Source organism: Phocoena sinus, chromosome 16 (genome assembly GCF_008692025.1).
Source record: "Phocoena sinus isolate mPhoSin1 chromosome 16, mPhoSin1.pri, whole genome shotgun sequence".
NCBI classification, from domain to species: domain Eukaryota; kingdom Metazoa; phylum Chordata; class Mammalia; order Artiodactyla; family Phocoenidae; genus Phocoena; species Phocoena sinus.
In genome coordinates, this window is record NC_045778.1 from 23,052,635 (window position 1) to 23,065,622 (window position 12,988).

General features: G+C 39.9%; 1 protein-coding gene across 5 annotated transcripts in view; it reads left to right on the forward strand.

Moving 5' to 3' along the window:
- Nucleotides 1–12,988, forward strand: part of SGPL1 (sphingosine-1-phosphate lyase 1) — a 55,760-nt gene that overhangs the window by 29,822 nt on the left and 12,950 nt on the right. For all 5 annotated transcript variants that reach the window (XM_032607452.1, XM_032607448.1, XM_032607449.1 and 2 more), the window contains exons 5-7: nt 79–226; nt 2,595–2,671; nt 4,069–4,197. In XM_032607452.1, the coding sequence (XP_032463343.1) occupies nt 79–226; nt 2,595–2,671; nt 4,069–4,197 (354 nt within the window). The remainder of the gene's footprint in view (nt 1–78; nt 227–2,594; nt 2,672–4,068; nt 4,198–12,988) is intronic.

Sequence of the window (12,988 nt, forward strand, 5' to 3'; positions counted from 1 at the left end):
GTGTTGTAACTGGTTCTTCTACTCTCCGCGCTGTATTCTTCTAGCTCCCTGTTAACTTTATCTTCCTTATCTTTGGAGATCCAAGATAAGTTGAACAAGACCAAGGAAGATATTAGCAAGAATATGTCATTCCTGAAAGTGGACAAAGATTACGTGAAAGCCCTGCCCTCTCAAGGAATGAGCCCGGCTGCAGTTCTGGAGAAGCTCAAAGAATACAGCTCTATGGGTACGATTCTCAGCAAATATATGCTCCCTGCTTCCTTAATGTGGCTGCTTATTTGGTCATCATTTGATGTTGGCAGAGGTTAAGAAGAGTTCATCCCGGGTGCTTCTATATTCAGGAGGGCCCACTCCCTGTCTCAAAGGCTGAATTTCGTATTTTAAAAACTGTATTTATATAGATTCATCCTTCACCCATAAAGCAAACAAATCTCGGAGATGGTGGAACTTGGTTCCATTTTCTTTTCTAAGCCTGAATAAAATAGACCGATTTGTTTTTTGGAAAGAGAAAGTATCTAATAAAATGAAATACAGATTCATTATAGAAATTGTGAAATCTGTAAAGAGGCACAGAAGAAAATAACAAGTCAGTATAATTTCATCCTCAAAAGAAACACAGATGATATATATGTATCGTCTCAGAATGTTAATAGTGTCTTGTGTAATAAGCACACACACGTACATATATGCATGAGCACGTGTGGGAAGGATAAATGAACTAATAAGTAGCTTAATGTTTGAGAGTACAGCCCGGATTCACTCAGCCTGGATTCACATCTGGTTCAGCCACTTAAAATACGGCCTTGGGTTGGTTACTTAACTTCTCTCTGCCTCTGTTTCTGTCTCTCTACAATGAGGATAATAACAATGATACTTATCTGAAAGGATAATTGTAGAGATTAAATGAGATGATGCATGTAAATATATAATACCTGGCTTATAATAAGTGCTCGATAAGTGTTAACTATTATTAACACAAACATGTTTGTTACAAATTAAGATCATATTACAAATACCTTTTAAAAATAGGCTTTTTAGTTTGGCATAATTTTAGATTTATAGAAAATTTGCAAAGATAATAGATTTCCCACATACCCCTTACGCAGCTTCTCCTGATGCTAACATCTAAAATAACCGTGGTACATTTGTCAAAACTAAAAAATTAACATCGGTACAGTGCTATTAACTAAACTACAAATTCTCTTCCTGTTTCACCAGTTTTCCTATAATGTTCTTTCTCCTGTTCTAGGATCTAGTCCAGGATACCATATTACATTTTAAAATTTCTAATTGAAATCTGTTGAATTTTTGACATCAGATGGTACAAAACTCGATACAGTGCAGGATTTATATATGATATAAAGCAAGGATTAGCATTCTCTGAGGCCTGTGTATTAAAGATTTCTGTGATTATGAGGGCTGGTTGGCTGCCCCATATTTCCTTCCCTTCCATTTTTAAGTCACTGTCCATTGCCATACTCTGTAGCCCCAGTAAAAGAACAGGAAATAAAACCATATATCGTGCTTTTGAAATGCTGGTGACCTCTGGTCTGAAGACATGCATGGCACAGACCAGTGTCCTCTAAAGAAAGAGGGAGGGTCTAACTGGCCACAGGCTGGCAGATCACGTGACAATGAGGGGTTTGTCGGCATATTCACTACTCAGTCTTCTGCTCTCATTGGAACTGCAGATCTTGGCTTTGTAGAGCCCATGGCAACAGTTTTCAGTTAGGGTGCTTCTGTAATCCTCACTACCCATTTTCAATGGGCACAGCCATGTTGTCCTAAAAGGACCTGAGACACCCACATGAACAGATTTGTTGATAATGTAGAGTGTCTCTGGGGGCGGGGGGGGGCACCTCAGACAGGAAGTGGAAAGTCGGACCTTACATTCTGGTCAGGAACCTGTCCTCTGAGCCTTCTCGCAGTGATGGCTGTTCCTGATGCTTAGTGCTGCGGCAGAGGTTGCTGGAAGCAGGTGGCTAATTCTGTATGGGTTTCCGGGCTTGTCTGAAGGAGGGGTCCCTGAGGACAGGATGCCAGTGGTTCATCTCTCACCACGGTTTGTCTAGTCAGGGATTCAGTTCCCTGGCTCCAGCTCTGGTGATAGTTAGTTTACGGAAATTCTGCACCTTCGCCTTACTCTTTTCTGCTAACTCTGCTCATAGCAGTTCCCACACTTCCTTTGACTGGCTAGGAAGGGAGAGAAGAAGGAAGCCACTGCCAAAAAAGGTCAAGCTGAGCCATACAGAGAACAGAAAAGGAGTACAGATAAAGGAAAATTGTTCTGCTGTTAGAAGGCAGTTGGGGATGGTGACATTATTATTGGACTGTCTTTACTGTACCTAGATGCTGTTAATACCTTTTTCACACTGTTGTTGATGGTAATTGTTGACCTTTCATCTTTATTTTGCTGTGATAGCTCTTTACTGGAGTTCTTTTTCTTGATTTTATGTAAGAATACCTTTGGGTTTCCACTCCAACTTTTTTTTTCTTTTGTACACAGAGGAGTTTCTTCCTATTTCTTCTTTATTAGAACCTGTCTTCCCAAAGGCTCGTGCTTACTGATCCAGTGGTCTTCCCTTTCTCTGTAGATGTCTTGTGGCAAGAAGGGAAGGCCTCCGGAGCGGTGTACAGTGGGGAGAAGGAGCTCACTGAACTCCTTGTGAAGGTGAGCGAGTGCCCAGTACTTGCAGGGAGTGTGTGGCCCTGCCACTTTAGATTACCGCATTTTTTTCTCCTTATTTTTGTAATTAAAAAAATTACTTAATGGAAGTTTATTGTTAAAATAAAACTAAAGAGGTTTAGAAAGTGTCTCTTTACCCAGACATAGGCGAATATGCATAATATTGATCAAAGACATCTTCCATCTGTAAAAAAGTAAAATGTTACTTATGTTTCCAGGCTTAACAGACGCCCTGTGTAGAAGGCAGATACTAGGGAAGGTAGTCCATCATTTGAGATTATTAATGACAAGGTATATTTTGTTGGATCCGAAGAGACAAGGGATGGAAACTGGGTCATAATCTCCTGTACAACATGAGTCTCAAATCACATGATCTGAGAATGAGCAGTGGTCTCAATTATAATTCAAATAATTCTCACTTTTTGTGGACTTTAAAATTGCCCTTAGCTTCTTCCACTTCTAATCAGATTTATTTTTTAAACCCCACTTTGTCGTATAAAATTGGCATTGGACTGCTGGTCTCTAAGGTCTTTGTGTTTGATTATTGTAACTATGAAACTGTGCATACCTTACTAAATATTATAGGTTTTGCTCAGCTGTATCTTGACAGAATACCCTGACCTTACTTCTACGCTTAAGAATCTTTCAGTGGCTTCCCATTATCTACAGGACAAAAGTCAAGCTGCCCATGCAGCAGAAAATACAAGTCCCTTCGTGAGCCAGCTCCCACCTATTTTTTTCAACCATTCCTGTTATTCTCCCTCATGAATACTAACCACTGCCTTTTCTCTTTACTGAGTACACCTTGCTCCTATGTTGTTTTCCTTTCCCTCCTGTTCTAAGTGATGAATTCCTACTCATGTCTCAAGGTTCCACTGAACAGATAACCTCCAGACCACTCAGGATGTCCGTTATTCCCTCTTTAAGGCCCCTTACCCTTACCACATCCGGTATCGCACTTCAGATAGTTAAAGTGCTTCGCATGCGTTATCTTATTTACTTATGGCTGGAACCCCATCAGGTAGGTACTATGATTATCCCCTTTAGCATATGAGGAAATTGAGCCTCAGAGAGGTTATCTGACCTAAGAATACACAGCTAGAAGTGACAGGTAAAGCTAAGATTTCAAACTGGGGCTGTTTGGTGTTTTAGTCTGTGCTTTTAACCGCATTTATACTTCCTCTCTTACCACATTGTAAAATAATTTTTATGCCTGCCTGTCTCCTCCAGTATATTTTGATCTTCTTTAGATTGGGAAACATATCTTACCATTTTTCCAGTTTCTAGTGTTGTGTCTGATACCTAGAAACTTTTGTTTGTTGCATGATTCTTTTTTTCTATACAATGTAATCGTCTTCACATCTGCTTGCATTTCTCTGCAGGCTTATGGAGATTTTGCATGGAGTAATCCGCTGCATCCAGATATCTTCCCAGGACTACGTAAGATAGAAGCAGAGATTGTGAGGATGGCTTGTTCCCTATTCAATGGGGGACCAGATTCCTGTGGATGTGTAAGTATATGCAGGTGGCATCCTATAATCTGATTTTTTTAGCTTAAAATGGAAGAATTTATTCAAAACATTTTATTACACAAGTAATACATGATTATTGTAGGAAGATCGAGATTAACAGCGATTTTTAAAGGTTATGATTTTGTAATTCATGGAGTATCAACATTTTGGTAAATATCTTCTAGATATTTTTTCTCTTCAGTCTTTTATTTTGAAAAACTTTAAACTTACAGTAAGTTGTCAGAATAGTTTAAAGAACATCCTAGATTCACTAAATATAAATACTTTGTCATATCTGCTCTCACCTCCTCTTTCTCTCCCTCCCTTTCTTCCACCCACCTACCTACCTACCTACCCACTTATCTATATAATTTTTTCAAACCATCCCATAGTTTTTTGATATACTTGTTTTGCTTGAGCTGGATGTTTATTATTTTGCTATAAATTGAATCTCAGTTGGTTTAGGAATAAAGGAAGAGGGTGTCATTGTATTTAGAGACGCACGTGAGGATTCCTTCTTTCAACTATTCTTCCCAGTAGATGTTTGTTAGTTTTCCTAAACTGTGATTGATAAACTTCTGTTGAGGTTTGGTACCACAAACTGATCTTGCCTTCTCTAGAAAAAAGTAAATTTCAGCTTATCAGGATAGTTAGATTTAACCCAGAGTGCTGTAATGGTAACCTAGGGGTGCTAATCCTATCATACCAAATACTTTTGTAATCATTAGAAAGTCTGCAAATTTAATTTTGAAGGGCCCATCCAAAGACGAGAACATTTTATAGTTACTTTTTTGTTTTTTCCCAATAAGCAGCGTTAGGTTTTACTTTTTTTTTTTTAACATCTTTATTGGGGTATTAATTGCTTTACAATCGTGTGTTAGTTTCTGCTTTATAACAAAGTGAATCAGTTATACATATACATATGTTCCCATATCTCTTCCCTCTTGCTTCTCCCTCCCTCCCACCCCTCCAGGCGGTCACAAAGCACCAAGCTGATCTCCCTGTGCTATGCGGCTGCTTCCTACTAGCTGTCTACCTTACGTTTAGTAGTGTATATATGTCCATGCCTCTCTCTCGCTTTGTCACAGCTCACCCTTCCCCCTCCCCATATCCTCAAGTCCGTTCTCTAGTAGGTTTGTGTCTTTATTCCTGTCTTACCCCTAGGTTCTTCATGACATTTTTTTCTTAAATTCCATATATATGTGTTAGCATACGGTATTTGACTTTCTCTTTCTGACTTACTTCACTCTGTATGACAGACTCTAGGTCTATCCACCTCATTACAAATAGCTCAATTTTCTTTCTTTTTATGGCTAATATTCCATTGTATATATGTGCTACATCTTCTTTATCCATTCATCCGATGATGGGCACTTAGGTTGTTTCCATCTCCGGGCTATTGTAACTAGAGCTGCAATGAACATTTTGGTACATGACTCTTTTTGAATTATGGTTTTCTCAGGGTATATGCCCAGTAGTGGGATTGCTGGGTCATATGGTAGTTCTATTTGTAGTTTTTTAAGGAACCTCCATACTGTTCTCCATAGTGGCTGTACCAATTCACATTCCCACCAGCAGTGCAAGAGTGTTCCCTTTTCTCCACACCCTCTCCAGCGTTTATTGTTTCTAGATTTTTTTGATCATGGCCATTCTGACTGGTGTGAGATGACATCTCATTGTAGTTTTGATTTGCATTTCTCTAATGATTAATGATGTTGAGCATTCTTTCATGTGTTTGTTGGCAGTCTGTGTATCTTCTTTGGAGAAATGTCTGTTTAGGTCTTCTGCCGATTTTTGGATTGGGTTGTTTGTTTTTTGTTATTGAGCTGCATGAGCTGCTTGTAAATTTTGGAGATTAATCCTTTGTCAGTTGCTTCATTTGCAAATTTTTTCTCCCATTCAGAGGGTTGTCTTTTGGTCTTGTTTATGGTTTCCTTTGCTGTGCAAAAGCTTTGAAGTTTCATTAGGTCCCATTTGTTTATTTTTGTTTTTATTTCCAATTCTCTAGGAGGTGGGTCAAAAAGGATCTTGCTGTGATTTATGTCATAGAGTGTTCTGCCTCTGTTTTCCTCTAAGAGTTTGATAGTTTCTGGCCTTACATTTAGGTCTTTAATCCATTTTGAGCTTATTTTTGTGTATGGTATTAGGGAGTGATCTAATCTCATACTTTTACATGTAACTGTCCAGTTTTCCCAGCACCACTTATTGAAGAGGCTGTCCTTTCTCCACTGTACATTCCTGCCTCCTTTATCAAAGATAAGGTGACCATATGTGCGTGGGTTTATCTCTGGGCTTTCTATCCTGTTCCACGGATCTATCTTTCTGTTTTTGTGCTAGTACCATACTGCCTTGATTACTGTAGCTTTGTAGTATCGTCTGAAGTCAGGGAGCCTGATTCCTCCAGCTCCGTTTTTCTTTCTCAAGATTGCTTTGGCTATTTGGGGTCTTTTGTGTTTCCATACAAATTGTGAAATTTTTTGGTCTAGTTCTGTGAAAAATGCCAGTGGTAGTTTGATAGGGATTGCATTGAATCTGTAGATTGCTTTGGGTAGTACAGTCATTTTCACAATGTTGATTCTTCCAATCCAAGAACATGGTATATCTCTCCATTTACTTTTCAGTTGGCACCATGAAAAATCAACATGTTCAGATACTCAGTAGCTAACAAAACTGGTATTCCTGGCATTCACTTTCCCCCCAAAAGTTCCAAAACTGTTAAAAACCAACCATAATCTAGCAGTGGGTTCCCTTATGGCATTTAGATGAATGGGATGATGTAGAGGGGAGATGCCAGTATACTTACAGTACGTGGGTATTCTTCTGTGCCGTTAGACTCTTTATGAACTTTTTTCAAGCCTCACTAAATATTTTTTTAAATAATTTCTTCTGAAGATCAGTTGCTCAGTTTACTTTTTTTTTTTAATGGAGTATAGTTGCTTTACAGTGTTGTGTTAGTTTCTGCTGTACAATGAAGTGGATCGGCTATATGTATACCTATATCCCCTCCCTCTTGGACCTCCCTTCCACCCCCCCACCCCGCCGAATCCCACCCGTCTAGGTCATCACAGAGCACCGAGCTGAGCTCCCTGTGCTATACAGCAGGTTCCCACCAGCCATCTGTTTTACGCGTGGTAGTGTATATATATCAATCCTAACCTCCCAATTCGTCCCACCCTCCCCATCCCCCTCTGTGTCTACATGTCCGTTCTCTACATATGCGTCTCTATTCCTGCCCTGAAAATAGGTTCATCTGTACCATTTTTCTGGATTCCACATATATGCGTTAATATATGATATTTGTTTTTCTCTTTCTGACTTCACTCTGTATGACAGGCTCTGTGAACTTTTAAGAGACCACAGTTTAAACAAGCACAAAACCACTTCGGCCTTATCCGGTGAAGTTGAAGATACCTATATCTTATGACCCTGATATGCCACTACTTGGGATATATTCTAGAAAAACGTACATGTGTGTATCAGGATAGATGTATATTCATAGCAACATTGTTCATGATAGCTAAAAACTGGAAATAATTCAAATGCTTATCAACAGTGGGGTGGATGAATCATAGAATAGTGTGTGTGTGTCAGTCTATTGTAGCTGTCACTCAGAATGATACTCAAATTACTCCATTTTTGGCCAGTGGGAACTTCTTTTTTTTTTTTTAAACATCTTTATTGGGGTATAATTGCTTTACAATGGTGTGTTAGTTTCTGCTTTATAACAAAGTGAATCAGCTATACATATACATATGTTCCCATATCTCTTCCCTCTTGCGTCTCCCTCCCTCCCACTCTCCCCATCCCACCCCTCCAGGCTGTCACAAAGGGGAACTTCTTAATTTTGGCTCCTGGGTCTTTTTGCATGATTCAAGTAGTCTTTGCAAACTTCCTTTCTTTCCTTCTCTTTTTTTGGACAAATTTTTTTTTTTTTTTTTTTTTGCGGTACACGGGCCTCTCCTGCTGCGGAGCACAGGCTCCGGACGTGCAGACCCAGTGGCCATGGCTCACGGGCCCAGCCGCTCCACAGCATGCGGGATCCTCCCAGACCGGGGCACAAACCCGTGTCCCCTGCATCGGCAGGCAGACTCTCAACCACTGCGCCACCAGGGAAGCCCTGGACAAAATATTTTTATTTGATGAGATATTCCAGGTTTACCTTTTACATTTCCTGCTCCAGACCCAGAATCAGCCATTCATTCAAGGAGCCCTAGTTCATTTATAGCCATGTAAAATATTTACATGGTTCCTAAGTCAAATTTATGGAATAAGAGAGTTTTAAAAGTTAACCAGAATAAAACCTGGAGAGACAAATAGAAAGTTAAGAGACATGAACGATAGAGTGAGAAAGGCTAACACACCTCTAGTTGGTATTTAAAAGCAGCCAGAAGACATAGATAACCTGTAAAGGTTTAACTTTTAGAATGACTGATATTCTCAATAGCAACAATGGCTGGGGCAGTTGAGGTTAGAAGAAAGATGGGCTATGAGTTGAGAATTGTTGGAGCTGGGTGATACATGCAGGGTTTTTATTAATTCCCCCTTTAGCTGTGTATAATCCACTCTTTAGTTCTTCCATTGTTTTTTAAATTTCATTTACTGTGTTTTTCATTCTTGAGAATTCGGTTTGGTTCTTTTTTTAATTTGCTTGGTTCTTTGTAGTCCCTTTCCTTGTCTTATGCTTTGTTTATTTAAATATATTACACATAATTGTTTTATAGTCTATGTCTGATAATTCCATTATTGATGAGCCTTACCTGTCTGCTTCTGCTGGTTTCACTTATGCTGTCTTGTATCCTTATATTTGTGTTTTTTTGTTTTGGTTTTTTCTGTGAGTCACTCATTTTCTTGGAAACTTAACTTTGAGGCCTAGATTGAAGTTAAGTTCTTCCAGAGAAGATTTGTATTTTTGTATTTACTTCTGCCAGTTACTGGGGATTTGCTGTGAAGTGCGGCCACACTGGAACCAATTTAAGTCTGAGTTTCAGCTCACAGTTTTGTACTATGGAAGTAGTCTGAACTCAGACCACAAACTCGAATAAAAGCTGTCTTGGCATACATTCTTGAGAGATCCTTATTTTTCTTTACCCTGAGCATCTGGGTTGAGAAAAGTAATTTTTCTTGCTGTTCTCTTCTGTACTAGCGGGGTTTATTTCTTGTACTGCTAAGAGTGTGGGTGAAGTCTCTGTTTTCAGCCATCACCTCTTAGATTCCTTATCTTGAGCAGGCCCTACATTTATTTCCTGTTTATTTGTCAAAGTGGGAGTTTGAGGTCTAGATCTAGGAGTTGGCAATAATCCTCAGAGTTAAAACCAGCTTTGACATTCACTTATCTTGTAGGATTCTTGATTTTGCTTTGTTTGGGGGTTCAGTGTGTTCCTTTATGTTAACTCAGTGGTGGATGTAAAAATATTTTTTAATGTTTTATCAAGCTTTTTTAGTTGTTCTAGTTAGGAGGGTTGCCCAAGCTATATAATGTATATTGCTGGAAATTGAAGTTCCATGATTGTTTTTTTCCATGTGGGAGACCTTTGTATACTTGAAAGCCTCTTTCCCCCTGAATCTTCTCTTCACCACAGTTTTCCTAGGATTCTCTGCTTTTCTTAGAGAATATGATTTCACAGATTTCCACCTGTGCCCGTCCTTCCTCTCTGTATGCCTTTTGGTTATCTATAACCAGCCAGGTGGACACAGTTCTGCAAATGTAGAGCAGCACTGAGCTTTCAATCTCTTTCTTATCTGGGTTCACTAATTTACCTTAAACCTTTCCTCTAAGTCAGTATTTTTATTCTCAGCAGTGTTCAGTCTGTTTCTTGCCGTTCCTAATGTATTTAGTAATTCTGGAATCATGCTACTTGGTACTTTGGGGTTTTTTCCAGATCTGTGGTCTCACTCTGTTGTTTCAGTGGCCAGTCTTTCAGCTTCTGTTTTCTTGAATTCATGTTCTTATGATGTTGTCCTGCAGTGAGAAACAGGAGGAATTTCCTCCTGAGTTGGCCTTTACTTTGCAGGCTGCCTTTTTTCCTTTTCATATGTTTGCATAGTTACCATGCCATTTCTTTCATCTTGGCTCGTGCTTCAGTGACTGTCTCTAGACGTTCTGTTTGTTCTGATGCATGATGGGTCATTTCTTGTCTGAGAGGCAAGGCTTGGGTGAAGCTTTGTTCCACCTGTATTAGAATATCTAGGCCTCTTCTGAGATTTTGTTAAAAGTTACCTACCAGAGTTCACTCTGCCTAGCTGGAAGAGAATAATACTCTTTGGGCTTTATTTCTTTAGCTCATCCTGTATCCCTGGAGTCTTCACTTTTAAAGAGTCAGTCCTGGTGTTCTCTCTCCCCAGGCTGCTTGTTTCTCCCCAGCCGCTATGTCTATCACCCACTCATCTGACAATAAAGAAACCGCCTCCATTTGCTTCTCTGAAGATTTGGGGGGTGTTAATGAGAATTCTCAGGGTTTTGCTGACTTACCCGGACAATTTCCATGTCTTGGAGGAGGGATGAAGAACTGGGTTTTACTCTTTGCTGTGCTTTAGAAACTTGTTTCTTTTTCTCATCATCAGTATTTGAAGTTTATTGTGTTAGATTCCCTCTCCTAAGATCTTTGTTTGGTTGTCGTTATTGCAGCGTTTTAATGCTTTTTTCCGTTATTCTTGCACATACTGGGGGAGAGAAAGTCTGTGAAGTAGTTTCAGTCTTCCATCTTAATCCAGAAATCCAACTCTGGGGGGGGGGGGGTGGTTTTTGCATTGCTACAGTTAAACCATGCCTCTCCCATTAGGACCCTTTTTAGTGCTGTGTCAGGTCAGGAGAAGGAAAGACAGAGTCTAAGATCCCCAGTCTCTTCTGATACTTAGACTTTTATAAGAGAACTAATTACCTCTGGGATTATGTGAGTTTCTCTGTTTCTCTCTTTCGTCTCTGTCTTTCTGTCTCTCTTGATGAGCCATCTCTGGTGAAGACAGTTCAGAGTTCAGAGGTGGGAAACAAGCAGACACGGCCAACTGGCTGGGCAGTCTTTAGCCTGTTTCCAACTAAGGTATTAAGCTCTTCTCATTCTTTCTTCTTCAACCTTAAACTGTCCTTTTATTAGCTTCATTTGCCCCAGTTCGAATGGGTGAGAGGTGACTTTATATACTGAAGGAAATTGTTGCCATGGGAAACAGCTTTGGCTTGTGCAAATGTATCTAAAAGAGTATCTAAAGAGTATCTAAAAGAAAAATTTCCAAATAGGACCTGTTCTCTTGTTGCTGATTTAGATGTCATATATTAGAGTGAGAGGTTTTAAAAATGTTGAAAGATGTTGACTAACGTAATAAGTAGTTATTGAGGCCTCTGTCTTCTTACTTCAGAATTAGATTTCCATTTTTGGAGGGGTAGTGCCAGGGGTAGAGGGAAATGGGAGAGTAGCAGCATATCTGAACACAGAATTTAGGGATCAGAAATAAAAATTGGAAGTAAAATTTAGGTGTTCCTGCTTTTACAGTCCAAAGTACACTGGTGTTTGCCTAACAGATAATGATGTTGATTGGATGAATTATTGGACTGAAAATAGGACATGTGAAGTGAGTGAGTGACTAGGGGTTTGGAAATATTTCTGCTTAGGTCATTACTGGACCTTAGTGAGAGATGAGTGTGCTGAGGACTTGATCCTTTCTCGACTTCCTTCACAACTGGCTTGGCCCCTCATGTGATGTTCTAAGGTTTTATGCTGGACCACAGGACATGCCGCGATTTACAGCACTGACCTCAACTGTAAGCAGAGAAATGCAGAGACCTACAAACAAGTGTCCCGTGCCTGAGTTCAGTGGCTTACTGTGTGGATGACGGTCATGTTTCCTGAAGGCTTCCTCAATTACAAAATGACTGACTCTTCTCAGCTAATTCCTGACTACCGGGATTTTTAATTTTTATTTTTGGTTTCTTTGGGTCTTTGTTGCTGTGCGCGGGCTTTCTCTAGCTGTGGCGAGCGGGGGCTACTCTTTGTTGCGGTGCGCAGGCTTGTCGTTGCAGTGGCTTCTCTTGTTGCGGGCTCTAGACACGTGGGCTTCAGTAGTTGTGGCTCATGGGCTCTAGAGCGCAGGCTCAGTAGTTGTGGCGCACAGGCTTAGCTGCTCTGCAGCACGTGGGATCTTCCCGGAGCAGGGCTCGAACCCATGTCCCCTGCACTGGCATGTGGGCTCTTAACCACTGCCACCAGGGAAGTCCCTCCACTGGGATTTTGTATCCTGTGGTATTTTTGTCTTATATGTGGATATTACTTTAGGAAATTTCAGTCATCGCCTGCTCTCATTTCATCTCATGTTAAGTTACACTAAATATGAAAATATAGAAAGTTTTACTTTTTATCAAAAGATGGATGACACTGGATGAATCACTTAGTCTCTCAGTTTTGGGGCTCAGTTTTCTTACCTGTAAAATGGAAAAGCTTTCTAAGATTATATGAATCTTTGGAGATGATAAATCTAAGGAAATATCCACCTAGCTCAGTGCTATGGCTTTTTTTTTCCCCTGTTTGTTTTGAAATTATTTCATTCTTAGATGTTATCAAAGGATAGCCAGATGGATATGACATACCTGTATTGGTCATGGTTTACTGAGAGTCAAATCAGGCATTAAGAAATGTTAATGGAGGATCTGGTAGGTGCCAGCTACTAGCTAGGTGCCAGGAATATTGTCATGAACAGAACGGTCCCCACCTTCATGAGTTTTGTAGTCCAGTGAGGAAGACAAGATGAATGAAATGACCTCTGAGTATTTTTGTATCAAATCTGGTAAAGAAATTCGCCTGTA